At 36.8% G+C, this 22,611-nt stretch overlaps 1 protein-coding gene across 1 annotated transcript in view; it reads left to right on the forward strand.

Moving 5' to 3' along the window:
• The window catches only part of RP1 (RP1 axonemal microtubule associated), a 163,187-nt gene that overhangs the window by 124,933 nt on the left and 15,643 nt on the right, over positions 1-22,611 (forward strand). The window contains exons 45-49 of the mRNA XM_053958854.1: positions 3,640-3,881; positions 6,334-6,460; positions 8,074-8,222; positions 20,647-20,854; positions 22,391-22,450. Of these exons, the coding sequence (XP_053814829.1) occupies positions 3,640-3,881; positions 6,334-6,460; positions 8,074-8,222; positions 20,647-20,854; positions 22,391-22,450 (786 nt within the window). The remainder of the gene's footprint in view (positions 1-3,639; positions 3,882-6,333; positions 6,461-8,073; positions 8,223-20,646; positions 20,855-22,390; positions 22,451-22,611) is intronic.

Below are 22,611 nucleotides of genomic sequence, written 5' to 3' on the forward strand. Positions count from 1 at the left end.
TCATTGTAACACACTTTTGAAGAAATTAATAGTTGAGACAATAGAGGCAAATAGATAATTAGAAGGAATGCACCATGACTTTACTAAAGATAGACTGTAACACAAGAAGATACGACAAAAATATTTTGCAGTAAGACAAATGGAATGACATTGAATCTGTCTAAATTTTGTCTAAATCTGAATTTTATTTTCTTTATTGCAAATTATTAGGTAATCACAAGAAAGTGAAAAGTAGTAGTAAAAGGAAGAATTGTAAAGAGCTGGAGAAGAGACAATGAGTATGTTAATGAGATCTTTTGTTGCTACAAAGCTGGGAGTGCTATCAGGAGATGCAAAGGTTGAGAAATGAAGGACAGGAACTGAACAGAATTCTGTGGCAAGCAGCTTGTATACAATTAGGTGTAAACTCAACTAGCTATTTGAGCTCTCAGTTCTGATACGTGGTCCTAATTTCAATTGTTTTGGCTTTTTTTAAGAATTAGGAACTAAATAGTAGCTAAGGGTCCAGAAACTGTACTGCTGTGATTTGTAATGATTTCTGCTACACAAATTCATCAGCAAGAGGACCCTAAAAATACCTGGGTTTGTTATAAGATCACAGGATAATTTTGAGGCAGTAATGTGACATGGCTATGGGGTTATTGTGACCCCACAGTGTATGTAGGCATTATCAGTGAAAATCAAAGTGGATTACTGGCTTTGCAGAGAAATTGTGATATTTCACCAGCAATGCTGTATGTAATTGTGGCCACCTCTGTCCAGAAGGACTGGATCAAATTGGATTAGTTGTAAAGATATGATGACTGAGAAAATGGCAACTCTTTGTTGTGAAAGAGTATTGGAAAAAAGTGACAGATTCAGAATAGCTAATGAAATGCTCAAAATGGATGCAGTAGTGATCTATCAAATTAATGGTGGCTCACACATCAAGGAGAGAAGAGAGTTATTTAAGCTAGCAAAGTTGTCATAAAAATAAATGGGTTTCAGCAGTCCACTAATGCCTTTCCAAGAAAATGAAAAGATTTCTGAGAAAGAAACAAAGAAATATTAGATTTTTAGCATTGCACTCTGTGTTGGGTTGACCCTGGCTAGATCCAGGTGCCCATCAAGGCTGTTCATCCTTCCCCTCCTCAGCTGGACAGAAGCGAAAAAAAACACAACAAAAGGCTCATGAGTCAAGATAAGGACATGGACAGATCACTCAGCAGTTACTGCCGTGGACCAAACAAACTTGACTAGGGGAAATTAGCTTAATTAGAGTAGGATAATGAGAATTAAACCCAAATCTATAAACACCTTTCGTCCTTCTTCCTGGGCTAAAGTTTATTCCCAGTTTTCTCTACCTCCTCCCATCCAGTTGTGTAGCAGGACAGGAAATGAAGCAGGAGTAAACCTGCTCCAGCACAGGCTCTCTCCATGAGGCCATAAGGTCCTGCTGGGATTCTGCTTCAGTGCAGGCTCCCATGAGGTCGCATTCTCTTTGGACATCCACCCGCTCCATCATGGGATCCCTCATGGGCTGTAGATGAATCTCTGCTCCACTGTGGACCTCCATGGGCCATAGGGACACAGCTGCCTCATTATGGTCTTCACCATGGGCTGCAGGGGAATCTCTGCTCACCCTCCTTCTGCACTGACCTGAGGAACTGCAGAATTATTTCTCTTGCATTTTCTCACTCTTCTCCAGTTACAATTGTGCAAGTCTTTCCGCCTCACTTTCTTAAATACCTTATCCCAGAGGTGCTCTCACCATCACTGGTGGTTCAGCCTTGGCCAGGGGTGGGTCTGTCTTGGAGCAAGCAGGCATTGGCTCTGCTGCACAGGGGGGGCCTTCTAATGGCTTCTCACAAAAGCCATCACTGAAGCTCCCCTGTTACCAAAACATGGTCACGCAAACCCAATACACTGTTTTATACTTAACTAAGGAGAAGGAAGGAAGCTGCTTTTAAATTGAATTTTAACAAATTTATCAGAAATGATACAATTTAATTTATGTGTTATAGCAGCATATGGCACTGTACTATCCAACAGTCCTTCCATTCCTGGGCAGCTATATACTGATAGTTTAAGGCCAAGTATTTCAGTAATAAAGAGGTAAAATATCCTAAATTATGTCACATGGGATGTGATAAATTTTCATTTGACTTCCATTTTTTTCACAGATATCATTGGTTTCATTTACATTTAATGTTCATAGGCATGAAAATAGATTTAGGATTATTCATGAAGTTGTAACACTGAAGTTATTTTAGATGATTTTACAGATGGTGAGTACTAAATTTTTATGTCAACAAGTGCTGGATTTATGGTACAGATCCTCACCTGATCTAAAGCAATAAGCCTTTATTCGCATTAGTTATAGTAGGAGACAAGGACTTTCCTGTTGTGGTTAAGAAGCTGAGGTGACTGAACATTCTGAAGCTGAGGCAGGAAGCTGGAGTTTATGGACATAAACTCCAGGAGTCTCTGATTCCATTACTCAAAGTAAAACAACCTGTTTTACAAAATAGCTATTTGATATTATCATACTTTGTCTCACTTTGCATAAACAGAGCTAAGTCGTGTTATTAAAAAAAATTCTGCTCAATTCTGAAGTAGACCAGGTGGCCAAAAATTCTGATTTTCACAATTTTTTAAAATTGAAACCATGACTTTGAAAACCCTGAATTTTCCATATATTCTATTAACATGAATTAAAATATTAAAGCTAGCTAAATCAGTGAGATTTTTTGGATGGAGTTTCTGATCTTCAAAACTGTCTTGTTTATTGAAGTTTTAACCAAATATCTGTTCCATATAAAGTTGCAGAAGTTACTTAGGAGCCCACCTGACATTCTGAGACTTCAGGGATCTGTCAATTCATCTCTAGTGCTTAAGTGACTAAATGCTTCAAAAAGACCTAGTGAAAATTCTCCTGGAGTGTTTCCTGAGTCCCTAAAGTAGACAAATCTACTTTAGATAGTATCTACTTAGATACTGATGGTATATAGGACTATTTTTAATCTCTCAGCAAACATTACTTCTTCACAGAAGAAATGGATAAAGTTTTGTACTTTGCTGTCATTATAATTGTGATGAGGTATGATAAAAATATTCCTTTTCAAGCACTGAACCATATGATCTCACCACCATATTCTTATAGTATGTATAGAGCATATTTTAACATGTTCATTTAAGTAAATTCCCAAAAAGTTAAAATGAAAATATTCCCCGACACCAAAAGCAAACCTGATAACCAGTAGTATCTTGTAAAAAATATGCTGCTTTTGAATGGTGACTAGTGCAAAAAAATATTTAAAATCACCAGGAGATATTTATAAGGGGCAGGGGAAGAAATCAGCAGATTGTCATGGCTCGTCACAAGTCTCTAATGGTGAACTGGCAATCTCATCTGCATGTTGCTCTTGCACATCTCTAAAGTATCAGCTACCACTATGAAAGCACTGATGTCCAAATTTGCTTTTCACGAAATTGATAATAGTGAGTGAATCTGTTATGTGCCAGTATTTGAGCTCTGCACAAAGGTGGGAATGGGTTGCTAGTCCCTCACTACCTCAGCCTGCTACAAATTGATGTATTATTTTGGATTATTTGGATATTCAGCAAACCCATTAATTTTTTTCTGTTTTATTTCAACAGGGACTTGGGATATCCACGTCACAACTAGTGATATTTCTTCTAGTTCCGTGAACCCTAAAATGTCTCTAACAGTATGTGGTGAAAAAGGAACTTGTACTTCAGTCATATTCCCCAAAGGATCCCTTAAAAAAGAGCAGATTTATGAGACTTCTATTGAACTAAGTAAGAAATTTAATACTATATTCAAAGTTCGCCTAGAAATTGAAGAAGCTGGAGAAGGAGAGACTTGGCATTGCCGTGAGGTAAAAATTAAAATCTAAAGCAATTATTTATTGTGTCTCTATTTTTTTTTTTTTTTTGCTTTCCATATTCTGTTGTTATTTCTTCCAGTTTTCAGTCCTGTCTGAGATTGCTAAATTTTTAATTTACAGAAGCTGTAACAGTTGTAGAGTGCTAACTTCAGAGACTGTTCAAAACACTAGGATAGCTATGGATAACAAAAATCTTATGAACTTGGATCGATTTCTGGAGAGCCATATATACAGATGTGCCATCATCTGTAGCATATCAAGTGATGTCTTTTCAGAACTGTACTCACTGGCATACATTACAGTATTTACATAACTTCAGCTTGGCTGTTACATGTTGTAGAGTCAGTGATCCATGGTGAATAATTAAGGCAGACACTAGAAATGCATTTTGATGAAACTATCTGCCTTTTAAGTTGGCATGTGAAAAAAAGAATTGAGTAGCAAAAGTGACAATCTTTCTTCTGATATCCAGCTAAAACCTGACATCACACTGAAATTGCTGTGGCATTTCACTATATGAAAAAATATCTTCATCTTCTTATGCTGGAAAAATAAAAACAATTCTAAAGGAAAGATTAATCTTCTTTAAAATTGCAGACATGCTTTTGTCCATTAATGTTTCTATTTTATTCTTATTAAAAACTGGAAAAAATAATTTTCCTTTCCAATACATGACATTACTGAGCTGAACTCCCTGACATTTAAATGGTAGGCAGGTTGTTAATTTCATCTTCATAGCCAGATGAAATAGTAATGCAACAAATCTATCAAAATTAAGACTGCTTCTGGAGTATTGTAGAAGACAGTAAATCACAGGAAAAATTTCAGAATAGAAACTGGCAGTTGAAAACAGTGACATCTATTAGTCTGCTTTACTTCATTAGCTCAGAACAATCACTCAAAGCTCAGTTTAAGAGAAATCAGCATCATTTATATAAATAAAGGAAAAGATGCACACTTACCTTAGGTAGGAAGAGGTAGAGAAAGAAATTATAAATTTCCCTGCTTTGGGATACATGTCAATTATGTGGGTTTTAGGAAGACATTTCCTCTTATTCCATAGTTTTTATAGCAGGACTGGCTGAATCCTTGTGTAAAATAACTAGGTTGGTATAGGAGGTTGTGGATAATATCTATCTAATAATATAGGATATATGTGGATAATAATATATTATTAAAGACAACATAGCAGTGTATTTACACTGCTGGTTAGAATCACCATGGTCATTTCTATGCTATTTTGTTTTGATTTTACAAGATTGCACCTCCAGAAAGTCTGAGATTTCTGCATTCTATCAAAAATAAATGCAGGTGTAGTTGGTTGAATGCCATATTTAGATTCAGACATCATTGTTATCGCCATAACTCAAAATAATAATCGTGATTTTTTGAGGAAATTGAAATAATTAGAAAATAACGCCTGGAACAAAATTAATTAAGGTATGCCTTATTTCTGCAGCATGCTAATATCTTCATTCTTGCTTCTTTCACTTCTTGAAGAAATAAAACACAGTAAATGAAATCTGAGTTTCAATAACCTGTTCAGGAATGTAGATATTCTTATGAAAGGAAAATTGTGCTAGCATTATACTTCACAGTGCATTTAAAAGACTCTTTTCAGTGTGTCTGTCATAATGAAAAATACTGAGTCTTTTGAAGACAAAATAATGCTACCATCTCCCAGTGACAATTCCTAACCAAAGCTGGATTTGCTTACTAGCTTAAAGGTTTGGACATTTTAGTGAGTTAGGTCATGAAGAATTTAAATGAGTGAATTATACGTGCCCTTTTTAAAGCATGATTACTACCTACAAAGTATTTTCAAATATGTTGTCTGTTCTAGGTTTAAATAGTTTAGAAAATGGGAATTTATCTCAGTGTAGCTGGTAGTACCATAGTGTAAGATATCTCATTATTAAAACATGTTTTCTTATAGAAAGAAGAAGCTTTTTAGCTCAGGATCACCATTTTCTTAGTTTATACACAGAATTTCATAGAAATTTCAGTTTTTCCCAAAAACATTCCTTTTTCTTTCTCCTGTTACTTAGAATAAGAAAACATTCTGTGCTGAAAAATATTGTGGCATATTGACATTTCTCACAAGCTGAAATGTGCCCATATCAACACTTCTTTTTCTTCCATATGCTGGATGAATGGGTTACAGAAAGGAAACTTTTTGAACAATTTCAAATATTTTTTTTTCCTTCACTGCAGTCTCTGCAGCAATAATGTTGACAACATTTTAATTACCTTTAATTGGGAAAGATATTTATTCCTTCTCATTTAAAAGGCTGTTTTCAAAAGCATTTTAGAAAAAAATATTTCGTCTTATTTTAAAATTTTGAAATGATATGTCATAGCTGTTTAATAGTTTGTCTTTTGCTATAGTTTGCATTAGAGCATAACAGATGCTGAAGTTATTTCTTTTTATTTCTTTGCTAAGGTAAAGCTTCAACACAGAGAAACTAAAAATGTTCTAGAATTCCCATTTTGTCATAACTTTGCTGATGAAGAAGGAGGAAGAGTGTCCGAACTTCCAGTTCTCACACCTGGGTCTCCTTTTCCAGCAGGTTTGTCACAAATTGGAAACACTGGGAGAGATTTGGTCAGTGATGATGTCCAATTTTCAGAGCAGTACCTGCAAAGGATTTTGCAGATATTTTCTGTTAATTTCTGCCTGATGATGCATGGCTAGGTCCAGTCCAGTCCAATGTTTAAAACCAGTATCTTAGATCCTAAAACTGAGCATTGTGCACTCAAGTCTGATTGGTATCAGTTTGTGACACATAAAAGAGCAAGCATATGGCACTGAAGCTTTTAAAAGGGTTTTGAACAGTACTCAGAGTTTAGCTTTTACTCAGTGATATGATTGGGTTCGCTCACAGACTGAGCAAGGGAAACACAGAGGAGTAACTCTTGTCCTGTAATTTCAAGCAACAAGGAGATCCATGACCCCCCTAGCCCAAACAGATCTCTTGCTGTTTGTGTAGAATTGCAGACATTCTTTTTCTGTGACCCAGCAGTTGCATGTCATCCAACTCCATCAGAGTTGGGCCTTGGTCCCCTCAAGACTAGATATGTTTAGTTTGTTCTGTTTTTTACGCGGTTCTATAACCAAAGTCTGAGAAGAATGGAAGAACTCTTATCCTAAATGAATATTCTACCATGATAATATCCGAGGCTACTCCAGGAGTTAAAGGTTTAGATCAAGCACAGAAGTAATCTGTATATTCTTGCCTCTTTTGCTGGGCTTTCAAAGTTAGTATCAAACAAAGCACTTAGGCAGAAGCTTCTTGAATGTGAATTTGAGAAAGTATTGATGGGAAATTCACTGGTAGAGTTCTTTGCTTTTAAATACTTCTTAGATTTATTTCTTTCTGGAAGAACACAAATATTTAAATATTTTAAAATGCTGCTCCTTTTTCTGAGGACCATTTAACATGAGGACAGGTACTTTTTCTTTACCTCTCCCCACATTTTTTTTGCTTTTCAATTGAATGTTTTGGAGATGTGCTCTCTTTCTTATTTTAGGGGCCATATCACCATTGTGTTATGCATTTCTCTGGGAGTACAAAGAGGAGTTTTACATAAGCAGCCTTTCAAGGAGTGCTCAGCTGAAGGGTTGTGTGTTCACACTGAGTGTTCTTTCACATGTAATCACCTGTCCTGAGGCCAGTAACTCCAACTGGTGCAGTGCAGAGTGAACAGCCACTGACTGGACCATGATCCACAGGAAATACAAAAGTTGCTTTCCTCCTGACAGAGTCCAGCTTTGTTTGACCTCCATGAGGCTCTAAACACAGATGTACTTGTTGAGTGATTTAGTATCATTCATAGCCTAGAAACTTTGTCATTTGAGTGTCATGTATTTAAATGCATGCAAGAGGTGATAAGAGTATTATTTACATGTTTTTATACCAACTTGTTATGTGGTTTTATTTTTTTCCTTCTGCCTGTGTTTCAGGCCCACTCAAATTATTTAGCTTATTATTCTTTATAATAGTTGCTCTTAAATTCTAATTACAATGCATCTATGTGCTTTTCAAAGCATTACACTATATTTTGGTCCTCTGATCACTCCAGATAGGATGAAAATTGAAAATATAATACAAGTAATTTATTAAATAACATATGTTTTAATTGATTAAGGTTTGGTAAACCTTTGCTCTCTTTTTCCCCACAGTGAAAATCTATGTTCTCTACATCACCACTGGAGCTATCCCTGGGTCAGGAACAGATGCAGATGTGTATGTCATGCTGCAAGGCTCCTTGGGAGATACTGGCAGAAGAAAATTAATTAGAAAAGGAGATGAAAATTTCACAAAAGGAAAGGTATACTTATAAGTTTTGCAAGGTATTTTTCACTTTTAGAACCAGTCCTATTACTGTGGATTTGGTGGGAATAAGGAAGTCTACAAAATCCAGTTCACAACACCCTGTGATTAAATGTGTGTCTATCAATATCTCAGTCTTACGTGGGAAATACCAATCCTTATGCAGCTGATGCTAGCAACAGTTACAGCTAATAAAGTGACTATATCAAGTGCTTTTATATTCAATTTTACATTCAAATGTTAATACCTCTTTTCTGCCCATGCCATTCTTCAGACTATGCCACCTTTCCCTGATTTCTACTGTCTGCCCCTCAGTCAGACTCTTGGTCTCTCTCCAGACTGTCAGAACTACCCTCCATAGTTTTCTTTGGTGTACGAGGAGGGTCTTTCATTCACTGTGCAGGAGTGAGTCTTGTAGCTCATAGACATAGACCAGTCAAAGTCCAATACTGCTGCCAGAGGTGCATTTCCTTGATGCATTGTCAGTATAAGCAGAAATTAGAGGGAATTTAGGTACTGAATGTTCCCATTGGAAGCTCTGGGCAGAGGGAGTGAAATTTTCAGCTGAAAAGATCATGAGGTATTTTGAACATGGAAGAAAAAAATTGCTTATATTTACTCTGGCTCTTTTTTGAAAACAAATTTGAGAATTGAAACATTTTTTAACAGATTCTAAAACAAACATCTGTTACAGAAAACTTGTGTTGGAATAGTTGAAGTTTAGAAAAAAATCCACCAGTGTCTTGCAACTAGTAAGTTACTTTCTTCTGTTGGTGTTGGCTGCCAAGAAAATGAGAGCTTCTCCAAGGATGCAAGCTTCCAAATCAGCCTAGACTGATAGCCAAAGCAGAGACATGGTACGTGTAATTAGGCTACCCCTAGCCTCGTCAATTCAGTGGCAATTGAAAGTGGGTATTATATTTCTGGATTTCAGCTACTTGAAATACTTATTCATAAGAAAAGTTGGAGAGTTTAAATCTTTCTTTTTAAGGGATTGAATACTGTGGATAAGGCTACTCAGTTTTGGTAAAGTCACATTTGTCTTCCCTGAAGACAAATGCTGAAGTTCAGGTTATGGTTTACTGATAAGCTGATTTAACTGAATTTTAGAGCTGCAGTCCTTTTGTCCTCATGAAGTAAAGTTAGTTTAATATAAGTTTTACTAGATTCCTCCTTAAATCATAGACCCGCAAATGAGTAATCTGATTTTTAGACTGGTAGTTTTTAATGAAGAGGGACCAGGGATGCACATCTAGAAATGTTGACTAAGAAAGCAGAAGTTAACCACAAAGATTTATAACCTGAAGGGTACTTTTATAGTATTAGCATATACTTCAGTTTAGCTCAGAATTTTTCTCTCTTACAGAGTAAGATGCAGATCTGGCATATAGCCATCTCTTCACTATTTATTTGACATTTTATAGGAGCAGTGTGTGAATATAACACAGTATCCTTATATTTCTAAATGTAGATATCAGCACAGGAGAATTTTAAGGCTCTAAAAAGAAATGCTTGTAGATAAGTAATAGAGAAACACATAAAAGTCTTGATTCACTCATTGTTCAGTGAAAATAAAGGTATTTGGTTAATTGAAAAGTATAAAATTATTCTGCAAGAAAGGCTCCTGCCTATGCAGCAGTATTTTTTCATTATATGTTTTGGAAATTTCCCAGTGTTTTCTTCCCTTTAAAAGTAATCTCCAAAAGGACTCTCAAGTGTGGAATGTCTCTTTCTATACCAGCCCAATCACATATTGTGCCAAGCACCCCTGCAGTCAGAGACTCTGCACTTGGTGGTTTAGGGGATTTGGAGTATAACAGGCAGAATTTGCATTCAGAATCTTAACAGTTGTTCTGACATTTTAAAATGTGCTTTTCCTTGCAATAATTTTTCCCCTGACTATACTGTAACAGCTAGTGAACTGGAACAATGTTTCTGTTCAAAATCACATCAAAATATGGTGTTAGTCTCACAGAATGTCAGGGCTGTTACAAGCAACAGTTTAGCTATGCAGAAATACAGGGAAATATTTAAATATTCAGCAAAGTTTGCAGTGGATTGGAGATATTCTTCTCTCATTTAACACGTTTTTATTTTCATGAGCTAAGTTACATGATAGGAAAAGAGTGAATTAGCATCTTATATCTGAAAAGTTGCTTTGTGCCTTTCCAAAGTCCTTACACCCGTTAGACCATCAGAGAACTTGTAGGTAAAGTAATGTGCATGATATTATTAATTCACCAGTAAGGCCCTGTAGCTCACCCCTGAGAGGGCAGTGCTGTCACTGTTGAGAGCTGAGCTTCTGGTGATCCACTCATACAAATAGTGTGAGGACTTGTTCTGCTAGAACCATAGCCTTTCAAATTGCTATGACACTGATGTCTTGTTTGATGTCCTCCTAAAAGCTGTGAGGACAGGTAATGCAATCTCAGCACACATCTTCATGCAATGCAGATTTCATAAAATGCTAATAGTATTTATTCATGCTTCATGAGTCAGTTTAAGCCTGATAGATGTTACCTGCTTATGAGCATTTTCTTGAACCAAGTATACTCAGTGCAGACATTCTCTGAAAACCAGGGCCCAGCTGTGTAAAACCTTACAATATCTCCATGTTGCTTCTGACACACAATGTTTCTTCAGCAAATATAATTCTTGATGCTTCTTTATATGGCCTTTGATAGACTTGCTGTATGCTCTGTCATATGGCTGTGAGTTATCAAAAAACTTCTGCTTTGAGAATGAGGGGTTTTTTTCAGATCAGTTCCATCAAAAACAGTAAAGTACACTGAATATGTTATGACTGATATTTAAGTATTTTAATCTAGGCTTTATGAAATTGGCCAGTATTTTAAGTACTCCACTTTATAGAAGCACTAAATTCTCTGACAATTTTTGCTTCATTCTATTAGTATTTGAAAAGATATATTCTTTATCCTGCCCTATATTTAGACATCAGCTGCTCAGGTTGGTGCCATGGTAACTGCAGCACATACAAAAATTTTCAGTGAGAGGTGACTGTTGGTGCTCAGTTTCAGTACTCACTTACAGATTTAGCACTGACAATTAAAAAAAAAAAAAAAACTTTGGCAAAAAGTCCATGTGTGCCAGGATACACTACAAAGAATCAGAATGTGGGGCAGTGTCCTGAGGTCACAAGTAGGAAGCCAGTGATATCCACATCCCACCACACTGATAGTGCTGCTATTTTGTGACTGCAGATAAACTTTCTCTTATGGAAAGCATGCCTGACATAATGATTAAATAGATGCCAAATGTCATTGATCCAAATGTATTAATCACAGCGGCAGGCTGTTGGCCAAGTTACTGTTATACAGAAATGAACACTACATCAATCTGGTCATCTTAGAATCATAGAATTGTTGAGGCTGGAAGAGACCTTTAAGATCAAGTTCAGCCATTGACACAGCACTGCTAAGTCCACCACTGAACAATGTCCCTGACTACATGTTTCCCTGGGCAGCCTGTTCCAATTCTTGACAATAATTTCATTGAAGAAATTTTTCCAAATATCCAATCTAAACCTCCCCAGGTGCAACTCGAAGTAATTTCCTCTTATGCTGTGGCTTGTAACCTGGGAGAAGAGACCAACCCCAACCTGGTTGCAGCCAACCTTCCCCCCAGCCTCCTTCCTTTCAGGCAGTTATAGAAAGCAATCAGGTCTCCCTGAGCCTCCTTTTTTCCAGGCTAAACAGCCCGAGTTCTATCAGCTGCTCCTTATAGGATTTCTGCTCCAGACCCTTCACCAGCTTCGTTCCCATTCTCTGGGGGGACTTGCTCCAGCACCTCAATGTCTTTCTTTAGAGAGGGGCCCAAATCTGAGCACCGAATTCAAGGTGTGTCCTCATCAGTGCTGAGTGCAGGGGAACAATCACTGCCCTGGTCCTGCTGGCTACCCTATTTCTGATACATGCCAGGATGCCTTTGGCTACCTTGGCCACCTGGGGACATGTTGGCTCATGTTCAGCAGCTTTCAACCAGAGCCTTCAGGTCCTTTTCCACCAGGCAGTTTTCCAGCCACTCTTGCCCATGGGGTTTTGAGACCCAGGTGCAAGACCTGGCACTTGGCCTTGCTGTACCTCAAGCAGTTGGCCTTGGTCCTTTGATCCAGCCTGTCCAGATCCCTTTGCAGAGCCTTTCTGCCCTCCAGCAGATCAACATTCTCACCCAACTTGATGGTATCCGCAAACTGACTGAGGGTGCCCTTGATCCCCTCCTCCAAATCATCAATAAAGATATTAAACAGGACTGGCCCCAGTGCTGAGCCCTGGGGAACACCAGTAGCCACCATCTGCATTTAACTTCATTCACCACCACTCTCTGGGCCTGGCCATCCAGTCAGATTTTACCCATGACCTTCCCTGGCATGTAGGTCAGGCCTGCAGTTCCCTGGATCCTCCTTCCGACCCTTCTTGTAGAGAGGTGTTACATTTGCTAATTTCCTGTTACATTTGGTAATTCCTGTCCAGTTAGCTGGGACTGCTTGTAAATGATAGAAAGAGGTTTGGTGAGCACTTCTGCCAGCTCCCTAGGTACCCTTAGGTGAATCCCATCCAGTCCCATATGTGTGTCTCTGTGCTGTAGCAGGTTGCTGGTCCTTTCCCCTTGGATTATAGGGGCTTCATTCTGCTCCCTGTCTCTGTTTCACATCTCGGGACTGGAAGATCAACTGGTCTTGCTATTAGAGACTGAGGCAAAGATGGCAGTAAGTACCTCAACCTTTCCCTCAGCCTTTGCCAGCTCTCTTTGTGGCACTCCTGGTTGCTTGCACTCCCTCAGGGCTTCTTCTGTACACGGGGGGAGCTTGGCCACCATTGGTTCTGGCTCTGCGTGCTGTCACCTGCTGTGGCATGAGCTGCAGGTTCAGGGGGCCTCGCTCTGCTACCCCTGAGGTTCCTTTGGGAAGTTCCCCCTTCACTCACCACACTGCAGTGTTCAGCTGCTGATTGTGCCAACACCAGAGTGGCTCACCTTGGCCACCATGTTTAAATCCATTGAGCAGAAGGATTAATCAGATGGGAACTAGGAAAATATGGAATACGATCATAGGGAAGGAAAAGCTGGTGAAGGTTGTCAGTGAGGAGAAATGCAGAAAGAAGGAACATAACTAAAGCTTTATAAAATCCTAGGAGACATTGGCAAATACCTGAGTCGGGCAGTTCTCATTGATACCTTCAGGATGGCATTTCCCAGTCAGTGGTTACAGTCAGTGAGAGATTTATAAGGGACAGAGTGAGAACATCCCATTGCAATCACCCAGCTTGTCTATACAACACTGGCCAATGTTTAGAGCTGTGTGAATAATTAATTTCGGTTTCCTGACATATTCTTGAAGGGCAAGAAAACATGTAAAACTTTGCTGCAAAAAATTAAAAATTTTGCTGGGCAAAATTAATTAACACTAAAATTAACTGCAAGAGGAGAGTACTTCATTCTGTCTACACAGATCTTAAAAATAAATCATGTAAGTGACATTTCTAAAGCTGAAATGCATCTCCCTTAGTTTTACTTGCCTGTATTGTACAAATTTGTTCTAACATGATGGCTTAAGCATCTGCTGCAGAAAGGGATGGTTACCTTCTCTCTTCATTTGGACATTTATCTTAAAATGAAATTAGTTAACCTCAGAGAGTATGTGCTGCTTTCTTTGAAGAAAATTTTCTTATTATATAGTATATTTTCTTATTATATAGTATATTATTATTATTTTAGATAGGCCAAGTTAGGTAAGTGAATTTTATGCCCTGTTCATTTCAGGGTTTTGATAAACAAGGTAATTTTAAAATAAAATGCAGCTAAATTTATTAGCTTTATTTATAAAAAAAAATCTTAAAATAGTTATGGTTAATACAAGTGTGCATTTTTCAGGAAATAAAATATTCAATCATTTTCCTCAATGCAGCAAGAACTAAATTAAATTCAGTTAAAGTTAAATAGTTTAGAAAATATATCTAACTCCAAATGAATGGCTACCAGTGATGAAGTTTAAATCTAGCTGGAAAGTTGTTTCAAAGCTTAAGGAAACTTGTTTTTTCTTTTAAATATTAGATATTCACACTGTTCTCTGTCTAAATTTGTCAAACATTAACTTCTTGGAATTGAATTTTTTCACACTTTTGACTGCTAGTTTGGATAGCTCTCTTACACCAAATTTCTACTGCTTTTAACAGTATTTATGACAATAAGAAAATCAGTATGCCTTTGACAAGTTAAATAGATTATTCTGCTTGATTCACTGAAAGGAAGGCTTTCCAGTGATTTATTAACTCTCACAAATCTTTTCAGAGCACTCTTCAATTTAGCACCCTGCTTCTTCAAGTGTCATAACTGGAGATTGTATTTGCATAATCTCTGAAATCTTGTTTTCTTCCAGATAAATCATGGAAATACTAAAGAGCATAAGCTTATTAACTGGCTTCACTGCAATGAGATATGCTTGAAAATATTATCTTTTTACAGCTGCACTTGGAGACATACAAGTTAGACATTTTATTATCCCATTATTATATTTGATTATAGTGTCATAATCAAAATATCATACAATGATATGCATTTCTGAAGTTGAACAAAATTATATTCATCCTATTTTCTTTGCCTGTTAAACCAGATCTCAAACTTGGACTGTTATTAAATCAATCCAACAATCAGGCTGCATCAGATGGGATTGAATATGTCCAAAGTGATGGCTGTCTTATGTTTGTTTGTGTTTTGTTGCTCTTTTTGTTTGATTTTTAAATCTCTTTTGTTTGATATAATTTATGATTACAGCTTTGGATGTGGCTGATGATACTGATCTATGTAGCAGTCCTTTTGCATTTTATTGAATATATTTTAAAGTCTGATTGAAATGTCTTTACCTAGTTAGCAGAATGTTCATAGCTACTGATCATTATAAGATGCCTCTATTCTTTCTTACTCCTGTTGCTCTTTTGTGCATAGAAATCTTGTTTCAAAAAGATTTCTTTCCAGTTATACTAAGATTACTAACATAAGATCAGTGCAGGGCAAATATATTTGGGGTTTTTTACTACCCCTATTCTTTCACTGATTCTTCACCAATCTTGTTGAAGACTGATAAACTATGATAAATGTAGGTTATCAGAAACCTCTAATGAATCATTCATTATAATCCACATTACTTTTTTCATGCAAAGATAAAAGTTTTGAATTAATTTAGACCTGAGAATTTAACATAATACAAAAGCATGCTTGCAGAAATGTGAATCTAGAAGGAAATTTGGGGTTGGCTTTTTCAGATGCATGAAAAGCCCTGTTTTTAAAGCATACAGAACACTACAAGGCAGTGAGGGCACAGTCAGAGGCACTGTCCATCCTTCCACTGAGCTGAGCCAAGATAGTACTGCTACTAGTGCTTGTCATCACTGCTGCTTACCACCCCATATTTCCACCTCTAAAGTCAGCTGGCACAGGGACATACATTTGCTCTGTCCAAATGTTTGTTTAGTTTAAGCAGTTCATATCATTAGTGATTTGGGCTTTTTCACTTGGTCGATCTTGATAAAATTTTGCTGGAGCTTATTTTGTGGTTATGCTGGCCCAACTAAAAATGTGATAACTTCCATCTAAGAGGAGGTAGTGATGTGAAAAGCATTTGGGACAGGGTGGAGAGGTTCTGTTCAGCACAACTGGAAGAGCCCACAGGACCACACTCTGAAGGGGCAAAAGTAATTTTTTCTCTTTTTTCTCCTTTTACAAGATTGTTTACACTCTGTTTCTGATTGGGCTCAGTGTTACAGGGGGCCTTTATTTTGCCTTCCTGTGTTAAAACTCCTTTGTTTTCAGTTTCTCCAGATTAACAAGTGAGATCAAAATAATCAGGCAGCAAATCAATAGGTTCACTAAGCTTAATAGAAAAGGTCCTTTATCTAGGCACTCTGACTCCTTTTCCAATAAAAGCCTATTAAAATGATACTAACATTAGCAGTATGGGAAATCACTTGTGCATACAGGTTGATGAAATGAAGCATATGGTGTGTCTTGACTTGCCATTTTCAGTTCTTCTGGGAATATCATCATTAACCAACCATCAAGTCTCAATACCAAGCCTGTAAAATGATTGGCATTTATAAAGGTAAATATTGCACAGTGACTGTTCAAATGCTTCTTCTGTTACAAGAGCTATTGCAGCTGCTGCAGACAGTGATATGTTGCCAGCACTGTCACAGAAGAGAACTGAATAAAGTCATAATAAACTGGGTCATAGATCCAAAGAAAAGGCTCAAAATGTGGGTCCCTGGAAAAGAAAGAAACATTTGAAGAAAATCTGAAAAGGAGTTAAGAGGAAACCCACAAATTTTAAATATTCTGAAAAGATTGCTGGAATTATTCTTATAAAGGAATTTTTTAGTCCTTATTTTCTTAGCCAAGATGTATGAAAAGTACCAATTCTGGTTTTGCTAGGGCAGCTCTTCTGGGTCATAGAGGATGTATGGCTCCACCTTTGTCAATCTTAGCTGCTCAGACTGGGAGAATATCTTTCTTTCTCCAGGCAATGTTAATTAAGAAAATTTAGTGGGCTGTACATACATACAAATTCCTTTAATGCTATTCTGAGGAAATTCAATATAAGCTCTGCTGAATTAGACAATACATATTATTATCAATATTTAAGGTGACTTCTCAGTTCAAACCTAATTTGCTAGTAGTAACTAAAAAACAATAAACATTTTTTTCCCTAGGGGAAAATTATAAAGATAAATTTCATATTCTATAGGTTTGTTTATCTTCTGTGTGTTTTCTTCCTATCTCTTCTCTTTTTGCAGAATTAGCCCTCCAGTAATTTATAAGGTCCCCATTTGTAAGTCAAATAAAAGATAGAGTATCATGTGACATACAAGACCTGTCAACAACTTGAATATTTAGAAAATTTTATGCCTAATCCATGGTCTCAGATGAATGTACAAAAATATTAGCTAAATTATTAATAATTTAATTTCATAAAATTAGAATGAAATATATGTCATAATCTCTCTGTTTGCAGACAGCTTGAGAGGAGAAAAGTGAATTAAATTTAGCAAATAAGTTATCTCTAGCCAATTGTTTTTGGTTCTAACAATTATAGCTGCTGCTCTTTCTCTGTTCTTTTTTGGTCTCTTGACTAAAATAAAGCTCATTACATTGTGTAGATTTTCAAATATACACATAAAGATAAAATGTAATCTTGTCTGCAAGGTGAGTTTACCCCAGATGACACAATTTCTAGTCTATTTAATAGTTCCTTAACTTTCAGTTTATTAGATGTTTTAACAGTCTGCTGATTTGACCATGGATTTCTGAGATTTTACATTCTCTAAAGTGAGCTTGTTAAAATGGCACATTGACAAGTGATAAAGTACTGCGTCTAGCACAAACCAAACATCAAAGTTTTCAGCAATGTTTATTCCATCAAAATATACTTATTTTCACAGGAAAAAATGAATTGGGAAACCTTTTGTGTCTTAACTATACTTACTTTTATCTGTGGCTGGATCCTCCAGGTCATAGATAACCCATAGCACATGCTGTCCCAGATTTATTAAGTCACTAAGTTAATAAGTACTAAAAGTTTGTTAAGCATCAAACTTGGTGCAAATCAGACCCAGCTGTTCTTCTGGGGACAGCAAGAGTCTAGAAGCCAGCAGAATATTGTCTGTAATTTTCCTATATTCCTAACTCTCCTTTCCAAGAATGGATCACTGACAACAGATTTTTTTGGAGATGCTGATGATCATGCCACTAAATTAATCATTCTCAGGAAAACTATTTTCTCTTAAAAAGAAATTATTCTGACAAGAGCTTTCTCGTGTGTTTCCCATAAAACAATTGTACTTGTTTCAGCTGGGGTAGAATTAATTTTCTTCCCAGTGGCTGGTATGGGGTTGTGTTTTGGATTTGTGCTGAACACAGGGCTGATAATACAGAGATGTTTTTGTTATCACTGAGCAGGGCTTGCACAGAGCCAAGGCCTTTCCTGCTTTTTGTGCTGCCACGCTGGTGAGGGGGGCTGGGGGTGCACAGGAGGGTGGGAGGAGACACAGCTGGAACAGGTGACCCCAACTGACCAAAGGGATATTCCAGATCTTATGGCATCATGTTCAGTATAGAAAGTGGGGGGAAGAAGGAGGAAGGGGGACATTTGGAGTGATGACATTTGTCTTCCCAAGTAACCACTGCAAGTTCTGGGGCCCTGCTCTCCTGGAGATGGCTGAACACCTGCCTGCCCATGGGAAGCACTGAATTCAGTCCTTGTTTTGCTCTGGTTGTGTGCATGGCTGTTGCTTTCCCCATTAAACTTTATCTCAACCCACGAATTTTCTAGCTTTTACCATTCTCATTCTCTCCTTGATCTTGCTGGTGAGGGGGTGAGCAAGCAGTTCTGTGGGGCTTGGATATTGCCTGGGGTTAAACCTCAACAGTCATGCATTACTATAAGCATAATCATTTGCAAGAACTAGCAGCAAGAAATTTGAGGATAAATTTTTGCATTTTGTGAACTTAAAATATTTATTTTACTGACAGACACAGGGATCTGCATGTTTCTTACTTCAGTCCATGTTTTTCAGTCATCTCCTAACTGCATGTATTTTTAATATATTTCATTTAATAAGTGTAACAAATTCATTTTATTCAGGCATGATGGTATAACTTTACCAATCCAATTAAAGCTGGAATAAAGGAGTGATCAAATTAATATCACAATTAATGTAAATTAAGAGTTCAAATGAATGGTATTCAATCATCAAATTAGTCCAGTAGGTAATAAAATAAAATGGTTGTGTTGACACTAAATCTTAATTTTTTGATTTAGCTAAGGAAAACATGAAGAGGAGCCTCTTTTCCTGCAGTTCTGCACTCCATCTAGAATTTCAGCCATTCCAATGTATTTGCTCTGCTGTTAAATTCACTAAGCTGCTGATAACCTTGACTCCCTGTGAGGAAGTACAGCTATTCAAGTGCCTCTTTCAGATTTTTTCCTTAATATCATTGTCTCATTCTCCCATTTCACATGATAGCTTAAGAGTGATAATGCACATGTGTTGATTAGATGGTACATTGTAGCAGTTTTTGACTAACATGACCTTTCTGTCCAGAAGTTATAGAGTAATTAGTTGATTATTATTATTTTTAGGACACTGTTAAAGGTGTGGTTCACAAACACACACACTTTCAAATTCCCATACAGATATTAACGAAAAACAAGAAAAAAAAGTTGAAAAACAAATTTAAAAATTTTCTGTTTCTGGGGATTCTTTTTAAAGTGGATAGTCATATATTATCTGCAATTTTAAGCTCAGTATTTGAGCTTATGCTGTGTCTTATTAAGTTGCAAGCTGGTTAGGCTCATCTTTGTGACAACTAATGAAATCTTTCATCAGTTCTTCAGCTGGAAGACCTGTCCAGGAAATAATGGAGGTGGAGAAAGAGAACTGCTATTCTCTGTTTCATCTCTGCATAAGCCTTTAAGGGTTGCTCTGGCAGATCAACTTCAGTGTGAATTGCGTTGGGAAGACTGCAAGACTTTTCTGGACTCAATCATTATTGCTACCTATTCCCTTCAAAACCATCTTTGCCTCTTTCAGTCATGCTGGAAATTCCATAACAAATAACACTAAATTTCAACAGTTATCAACCCCAGTAGAAATGATAATTCATAAATCAATAAAGCAAAAAATGTGGAAAGTCTCTGTGCCAAGAATTTAATGTCTGATTTTCTGCTGAGGAAACAGGAAATAAGTGTAACACTCACAAAAAGCCAGAATCACATATTGTGAAATTGTTGAATGTCTGATACATCACAATTTTCTTTAGGAATCTTACTTCAGTGTTCTAAACATTGTAAAATTATTGTGGGTTTTTTAACTGATAGAGAATAGCAGAACTTATTTTAACATAGTTTTATTTAATATTTTTCCTTCCATTCAATTATTTATATTGAAACTAATCCTACAAGTTAATCCAAATCTGGAACCAAGTCTGTCATTCTTTCTTTAAAGATTCCTTCTGTGATGCTTGTTTCTACCTTTCTCATTCCCTGTATTTCATTTCTGAAATAGCCCTTGGGGTCTATTTTGTTGAGAGTAAGATATGTTTAAAATATATTCCCTGTAGATCCCTGTAGATCAATTTTGGGAAGGAAAATTTCTCATTAAATGAGCATAAGCAACTGATAGATCTGTGTGGGCAAAGAGGGGATTTAACTGTAAATTGCAGATCCACAAAGGGAAGAAATACTTCTTAATGCAGGCATTTAACATGGTTAAACTTGTCATCTCTGGTTCTGTTGATATTTATTGAGTTAATAAAAAATCCTGATTTTCATCTCACTTTCATATTTCAAAATACACTAATAATTTAGTTAGATTATTCTGTTTCCATATGACTTCTGATTCTGAATTTTTCAGGTGGATATTTTTCAAGTGGAAGCAGTAGATATTGGTATTCTGCACAGGATGGTTGTTGAAAAAGGGAGAGGCTCTGACTGGCTTCTGGAGAAGATTACTGTAAAAGAGTCAGCATCTTCAGGGACAGAAACACTGTTTATGGCTCAAACATGGCTTAAAGACAGACGTGATGGAAAAAGATCTGCCTCAGTAACTCTGGATGCCACAGGTCAACACTATCTTCATACCATCATCTGCTAAGAAATTCATTCCAAACTGGAAAATGCAGCTATATGATTTGCTTCTACAAACAAGTTGTGATTTAAAATATTCCAGTAGAACATTGCCATTATACAGGGAATTAATGTGTCTGAACACTTTGTGTTTTAGTATCACTTAATAACCACAATTTGCCAGAGGATAATTTCTGCTTTGTTACTCCAGATTTTCAGTGGTGTAAATGCCAAGTAATGTGTCCTATTCCTTTTTTACAAATTCCTACCTCTCCAAGTCTCACTTCTACACCTGCAAACTATTTTTTTAAAGCTTCTAATACCAATTACTTGCTAGGCAGAGTGAAAACGAGGTAAAAAGTGGGGAAAACTCTGTTTAAGCAGTGGAGAAAATGTCTCCATTGTATTCAAGATGACTAATTTACATATTTATGCTACACTGTTTGGACAGCTTTTTCCAGAAACTGGAGATACTTTTGACTGACACCATGTGAGTAACCAGGCCACAGAGGAGCAGTTTTGATCCCACTGCCTGTGGCTCTTTGTCAAGACAGGAAGGGAATGTACACCCTTGTGTCATGGCTTCAATCCAAGCATGGATTTCAACACAATCTGGCGTGCAAGCTGGGAGGAACCACAACACACTCCAACCAGATCAGTAGGCACCAAAGCCCAGAATGTACATCTAAGACAGATGTATTTATTCTCCTGCCTCTCAGAGAAGTTAATTGACATTACAGATGAGTCCTTGGATTACAAAACATGTTCTAGATTTATTCTTCCTGGGCATTTGCTGGCACCAGCAACAGCCTCTTGAGACTGAAGAAGGTTCTAGTTCAATCGATTTCCTCTGCTATATGATCTCTAACTTTTGATCATTTGAAACCAGAAAAAAAAGGAGGAAACTGTTAATTTGCAAAACAAATAATTTCAGCTTTGGTTTAGTTTGTATGTTGGGACATCTCTGAGAAAAAAAAAAAAGGCAATATTTAGTTCTGTTTCTACTAAACCTGATTTGGACAAATGTTCCTGTGAGTTTCTTTATACAATAATTGGCAAATCAAGTCTTGGTTATGAACTCAAAAAAAGTCTTATTTTCAGTTCAGGTCACTACCTAATGTTTACAGGCAGCTTTGATCTATACCAAATCCTGATGAAATCAGTGGGGACTCATATCTATGGGAGGAACATCAGCCTCTAGAATGGGCATTAAAGACATCCAATTAGCACTCATTCATCCAGAGCATAAATTGTACAAACGAAAGAGAAATGCTTTAAAATGCAAAATACTTGAATCTTCATGTTACTACCATTTTCCTAGTAAAGAGCCAGCCCTAGAGACAATTTATTTAATAGGATGATATTTAGATGATGCTTAAATAGAAAATCACACTGTACATTTCCTAGTTAAATCTTTAATCTAAATGATATAATACTCAGTCAATTGCCTCACTAGACATGAATACAGACCTTTATTATCATATAGACACTGTTTTACAAAAATAGTAATTTTATCTTTGTTTTTAAAGTAGAAGTTCAGGAGAGGAGGAGTACATCTGCCTGGCCTTTAGGAAGAGAGCAAATGAATTCAGGTATAACTTCTGTCATTACATTGACTGTTTTATTAATCAGTTCTGAAATAATAATGTGAGAATATTCTCATCACAACATGTCATTATACTTACTAGTACTGACAATAGTTTCCCCTTTGTAATAGTAAAAAATGGCAACAAACTTAGGGAGCTGCTCAAAA

Source organism: Vidua chalybeata, chromosome 1 (assembly GCF_026979565.1).
Source record: "Vidua chalybeata isolate OUT-0048 chromosome 1, bVidCha1 merged haplotype, whole genome shotgun sequence".
NCBI classification, from domain to species: domain Eukaryota; kingdom Metazoa; phylum Chordata; class Aves; order Passeriformes; family Viduidae; genus Vidua; species Vidua chalybeata.